Genomic DNA, 6,645 nt, shown 5'->3' on the forward strand with positions numbered 1-6,645 from the left:
CCCCCCAGGACCAAAAAAAAAAATTGTGATATTATTGATGAATTTCTTATTATTAATCATCCGTGTATACACAAACATATACGTCATAATAATATGACTATTGAGTATACACTATACTTTATTAACAACAAAAAAATATTTCATAACGAAATTATGGGTGCCGTATATCAATTAAAATAGACATTTGATCGTAGGTACAAAGTCAGTTAATTGCGTGCGGACATAGGTACATATTAGTATTGTCATTATCTCGACCGACTCGATCGGACAACGGAGAAAAAACCGATTATGTTATAATCGTCGAATTTCTTGTAAACGACAATATATACGGTGAAATAGATTCTATTTTTATAGCAGTATCGTAAATGACCATGTTAAACATTTTCGTTAAATAATATTATGAAATTTTCGTTCATTCTGTTCTATTCTACTCAGGGGTGGATACTGGATAGGCCCATGGGGAAAAAGTGATTTTCCCTGGTGGGCCCCCGTATATGTTTATGTTTGGGGGCCCACTCGGGTCTACACATTGTTTTTTTGCACAATAAAATATTCACCAAATAGGAATAGTTTAAATTTATAACAACTCATATTTTTTTATATTAATTATTATTACTAACTGTTATTTTTAACAATATAATAATACCACAGTCTAGAATTTGCTTACAGATCTTTAACATTGTGTTTTAAATTTTTATCGTTAATCGAAGACCGAAATATCCTCGTATGTTAAACCTATCCCCCCCCCCCCCCCCAATATTGAGTTTTTGCAATTTTTTTTCGGTCGATATTTAGTACGGAATTTATACAAATTTTTTTCGAAGTTATACAAGAATTTGTGTGGGGGGCTATAGAAAAGTTTCTCCACCTCTCCCTTATTTCCAAAACTACTTATTAATATGAAACTTCTATGTAGATATTTAGTTCGCAATTGTACGATTTTGTACGAACTTATACGAAACTTTTCGAAAATCCCTTACAACCGAAAAAAGCATTTTCCTCATATGCCGTTTCCCCAGCCCTACACCAAACTAAAATTACGTTTTAATAAATTATAAAAGCGCGACATTAAGCTAGATGCTCGGATATAAAATCTTGTGTCGTTATTGTTGGAAAGGAACAAAAAGAACTGTCTAGCACTGCTGTCAAATTTCTTGTTGGATTTTCCACCACTTATTTATGTGAAAGAGGTTTTTCAAGTTTAACTATGTTAAATGTAAACATAGAAATAAATTAAATGTTGAAGATGATTTAAGATTGTATTTAATTACATTAGAACCCAATATTTATAAACTGTGCCAACAGAAACAAGCTCACCCATCTCACTAATTTCTTTGAAAATAAACGCTTAAAGTTTTTAAAATTTTTTATATATTAGTAATACTACTAGTATTACTTAATCTTAATGAAATAATAACGTATGTAAGTCTTTAAATTTTTTTATATATATTTTAGTTTAGTAACTAAGAAGGGGTACCCAAAAAAATATATTGATAAAAAGGGTACAGTGTTTATAAAAGTTTGAGAATCCCTGATCTAAGCCCCCAAATTTACTTAACCTAGGGCATAAAAATATAAATTATTCTTAGTACCTTGACACTAACTATCGTAGCTATTTTCAATATTGTTTCTGATAGAGTTTCAATTAAGATTTTAATAAAAACATAATATATTTCTGAATTATTTCAATAGCACTAATTATGGTGCTCAAAACTTGGCCACGATGGAAAAAAAATAAAATTTCGAGCGTTCTAAATCGTATTTTACCGAGAAGAGCAGTACCCACTTCTCCGCTTTTTCAAATTGAAGTTTAAAAGGTCTATGATTTTAGATAATAGATATTGTATACCGCGTATACTATAATATATAATATATTGTCATTTAGTCATGAGTTACTAAAATCAAGCCTGTCAAAGAAATGAAAACTTTTGTTAAAGAAAAGTTTAAAAAACTGCATGATATTCTAATAAATAATATGACGTGCGCTAGTCGATAGTTTGTCTTACGCTCAAATGACGTATGCGCTAAATTCCTGTAGTATTGGACACTATACTACACCTTTATCTTGAATATTATTGTACTTTTCTAATATATTAAGTATTCACATAAAAAAATGTGAATGGCTTTTATTAAAAATTGTATTATTTATTATTTTAAGCTATATTTTGTGTTTTTTAAAAATGTAGAAAAAAGGTCACAAAGTGAGGGCAGGCTCGTAGCTAGGAGCGGCTAGATGGGCCAGGCCATCCTTAAATTTACTTTGGCTTAGCCCCTCCCCTCCCCCAAATTCATATTCAAATTATTTTTACTAAGTATCAAAAACATATTATGCTTATATTGCTTATGCACATTAAATAAATCTATTGTAATAACTATTCGATAATACAATTTATTATGATTTTGATTATTATATACCTTAGGTATCTATAATGGATTATATTAAATTGTATATTCGTAGAAAACGTTATATTAACCCGTCCTATACAAACATACAACATGACAAATTTTATTATTCGCCAGTGTGGCATCCTCTTAACGGGCAGAACTATTTTTGAATTTAAGGTTAGTAATTTATGAAGCTGCAGTAGCATAAATGGAAGCCACTTTGTTACCTTTCAAAATCAACTGTCAAATATAGGTTACCATATGTTATAGCTGAATGTTATTTATCACTCAAAGTTTAGGTAAATATTATAAAGCGTCGTCTTCTTAACATGTTTCGTGGTTATTGGCTGGGGGAGTATAACAGAAGCCCTCTACAGGCCCTACAAATTTCTCATAGGAAACAAATTATGAAAAATTATACATGGGCCTAAAATTTCCTCCCCCCCCCCATACAATTGTCTGGCTACGTGCCTGAGTGAGGGAGATTATTTTTAAATGTACCTACTTCATTATATTATATTAATAATTCATTTTCATATGTAAATTAATTTTAATTTTAATTAGGTTATAATTGAGCCTTCACTTTTTGTGGCCATTTTAGTGTCCCATCCTGATAATATTTCCGGTATGTGAGACATAATATTTTCTGTATAATTTCATAATTGCATACTAATCAATAATAGGAATGACACGAGACCGCTTTTTTCTTTTTAACAATATTGAACATCTATATTTTATATTTATATGGATTGTTTAATTTAAGTCATTAATTAATAGTCTCATAATTTACTAATATTTAATATTTTTATTCATTATGACGAAAGTAAGAAGAAAATTGAATTTTAAAAATAACGGGTAAATTATTTTCAAAATAATTAAATTTACAAATTTATGTCTCGTGGATTCTTTTTCCAAAGTGTTATAATTTACATTAATACAATCGTACGTATTTATTTAATTTAAAATATTTAACTTTGTTTCTTATGAAGATCATTTTGCAAAACTGGATAAAAATCACAAAATAGCTGAATGGGACATATTTATTGGAACTATGATATTGATCGTGACCAACTTCATATTATTATACATTAACCTGGAATCAATGCCTCAAGTGAATAATTACATTTCGAATAATACGAAATAATATTAAAAAAAAAAAAACATTTTAACGTGTCCATTGGATAACTTACCCCTCCTGTCAATCAAACCACATCCAATTTACTTATTATATAACTTGTAAAAACAGATTGTAAATATAAATTTTTGTTCAGTAAAAAAAAAAAAAAATCATGACCCACAGTGAGATGAATGACAATTTTAGCGTGCCAAAAGTACTATTTTTAAAACTAAAAAATTATTTATTTTATCAATAATTTATCTTAACAATATTCTGACACTAAAAATAGAATTTCAAATGAAATAATTGACATACACCCGACTTATAGAGCTGTTTGCATAAAATATATATTATATTATTTAATAAATATTTTCAAACTTTTATACATTTTTATATTATTTAATTTTTTCACTTTAAATTAAATTAATATTTATTTATTACTTCAGACGGTGGTTAGTAATTGTACTTAGTATTTTTTATAATGTTAACATACAGTTGTTACATATTAATTACTACACTTAATTGTAACTATTAGCTATAGAACCGAGATTAGATTGCATTTACGTACCTATCTATTGTGAGAATACGTAACTTAACCCAACTACCTATTATACAATTTGAACATTTACAAATAACTTTTTTAGACTAGGGATGTAAGGAAAATCAAGAAATGGCTGATATTCTATTCAATTGGACTTTGTATTTATCTAATAATTACAGTAAACTTCCATATTGTATTGAGATATTTGAGTGTATACAATGAATATTCAAATTTGTACATTTCTGTCGTAGGGTGGTCATATTTTATGAATATCAGTATGGTATTTAAATTTAAGATATCGTAAAACTAAATTAATTTTTATATTAATTTTGTATAGTTCTATGGTTTGGTATAGTTTTTGTCTACTACATATCCTACAAACCAATTGCATCAGCTTATCGCCGAAGTCTTGGAAATGGCCCTTAAACACTTAAATCTGAAAAGTAGGCAACAACACCGATGACAATATAAGTACATATAATTTTTTTTAAATTACTCATAACTCATAAATATATACGTTCTCCAGTTCTATTTATAAAGGTACACATCGTTGAATGATCTCCAAAGAAGTTCAAATTCCAAATAATTGATGAAATATGAAAATTCATCTACAAAATATGTAAATCGGTGTCAATTGTATACAACCTCAACGATGGCTACAACAAGTGTTTCTAAAATGCACTAACTAATAAATTATTATATTAGCTCACAAGTATCATTTGAATATTACCTATTAATAGATTTTATTATAAATCTTGCTATAAATTTTGCTATATGTCTAAATCATTAAAAATAATAAACAAATATGAGTTTGGTTAAAAATGTATAAATTTTTTTCGTCCTGCAATTCTCAAATAATAATAAATAATAAACAAATATAAGTTTGTCAATTTATCGTGGTCAACAATTTCCTTCCCATTTTCACACAGACTTAGCCACTTAGGATTGTCTACACATTTATATTTGATGTAAGTATGGTAAAAAATGTTGTCTTAAAAAAAAAAAATCATTCATTATTAGTAATAAAGTTAAAATAATTAATCATGATATAATCATAATAAATGTAAAATATTATATTTACAATTGGAAATTGTGTGCTATTGCTTTGTAAAATGTAAATATGCATCGTTTGTTTTATTTTTTAAATCAAAGCAAATATTTTTGAAAAGCTGTGCTTTGTCCAAGTATTTTTTTTTGCAGGTAAACTTTCACCAGCTATATATTGTTTGAATTTTATTATATACAATATATAAAATATAAAATCCAAATACCACTGACTCACTCATCACTGTAAGTCAAGAACTACACAACGTACGAACTTGAAATTTGGAATAGATGTTCTTTTCGTATGTTGCGTTTTAGTGGAGTAATTGAAAATTATAATTATTATTCACCGCCAATACGTATTATTGTGCTGCACGACACGGGCGCACGGCGGCCCGCGGGTTTCCAGCAACCAGCAACCTTTTCTTTTTGTCCGAAGGGCAACAATAAGAATTGTTCCGAGAAGTATATCGATAAAAAATAACACATCGCTTGTACACCAATACTCCAATTATGTTTTAAACGATGAAATGCACACCGATAACATAAACCAATACACATACAAATTATATTTATTAGCTGTCTCTCCATTGCCTTGCCAGTTTCCACGGTGCCTATACATTATTACACATTCATTACACGATCATTTCATTTGTACGACGTACTACCAGCCGTCCGGACCCGCGTAACATCATAAATATTTATAGTTATAATTTTATATTATTTTTTTTATTATTTTATATTATTTAGAATACTTAGTGGTTCACTCTAATGATTTAGATACACAATAAGAAAATAGATCCTGATATTCGCTTTTTAAAGAGGTGGTAAAACAGGTATCTTAAGATTCATGGTGGAAATTGAAACTTTTTTTTTGTTTATTAATTAATGCCTTTGGTTGCAAGTTATATAATATGCGAATTATTTCACATAGCTAGGTACAATTACGCCGGTTTGTCCATAAAAATAAATAAAATAACCCTCAAAATATATTAATACAGTACAGCTCTAAAAAGAATCAGTTCCCACAGTAATTTCAACGTTTTTCACCTTTTCGACCTTTTCTCGTCCCCGTCACTACCTACTCTATTCGCGTAATTCGTTTGTTTTCGAACTCGCCGATGTGGTTTGTACCTACGTGAAATCGGTCCGTAGCCTTCGCAATCGACGCCGGCCGTCGATCGTTATTATTGCTTAATTCGTATCTCTCGATTCGTTTCGTCTTTTCAATCACTGTTGCCCGTTGGTGCTCTATTTGTTTAGATTGTTTCTTTTAAAACCCGTGGATATAAGGTTTGTACGCAAATTCGGTTTGTACACTTCAAAATTCGCGTTCATGAAATGTCAGTCTTTGCACAACTTGGATTCAATACTGATATGTAGGTAATGGTTTTTTTTGTTTTGTATATTTTACATACAAAGTCCGAAATTGTACATTTCGCAATATGTACAGTGATTTTTGTACACATTGCGAATTGTACAATGTTGCTGTACAAAGTAACTAGATTGTACAAGTTACATTATACAATTCGCGATGTGTACAATTATCACTGTACAA

The 6,645-nt window shown here is 29.0% G+C and overlaps 1 protein-coding gene across 1 annotated transcript in view; it reads left to right on the forward strand.

Annotated features, from left to right (window-relative positions):
• LOC100164547 overlaps positions 1 to 4,851 on the forward strand; it is a 15,138-nt gene extending 10,287 nt beyond the window's left edge. The window contains exons 3-6 of the mRNA XM_016806531.2: positions 3,375 to 3,496; positions 4,147 to 4,318; positions 4,381 to 4,514; positions 4,584 to 4,851. Coding sequence (XP_016662020.1) covers positions 3,375 to 3,496; positions 4,147 to 4,318; positions 4,381 to 4,469 — 383 coding nt within the window. The 3' untranslated portion in view covers positions 4,470 to 4,514; positions 4,584 to 4,851. The remainder of the gene's footprint in view (positions 1 to 3,374; positions 3,497 to 4,146; positions 4,319 to 4,380; positions 4,515 to 4,583) is intronic.
• The last annotated feature ends 1,794 nt before the right edge of the window (positions 4,852 to 6,645 follow it).

Source organism: Acyrthosiphon pisum, chromosome X (genome assembly GCF_005508785.2).
Source record: "Acyrthosiphon pisum isolate AL4f chromosome X, pea_aphid_22Mar2018_4r6ur, whole genome shotgun sequence".
Lineage (NCBI taxonomy): Eukaryota > Metazoa > Arthropoda > Insecta > Hemiptera > Aphididae > Acyrthosiphon > Acyrthosiphon pisum.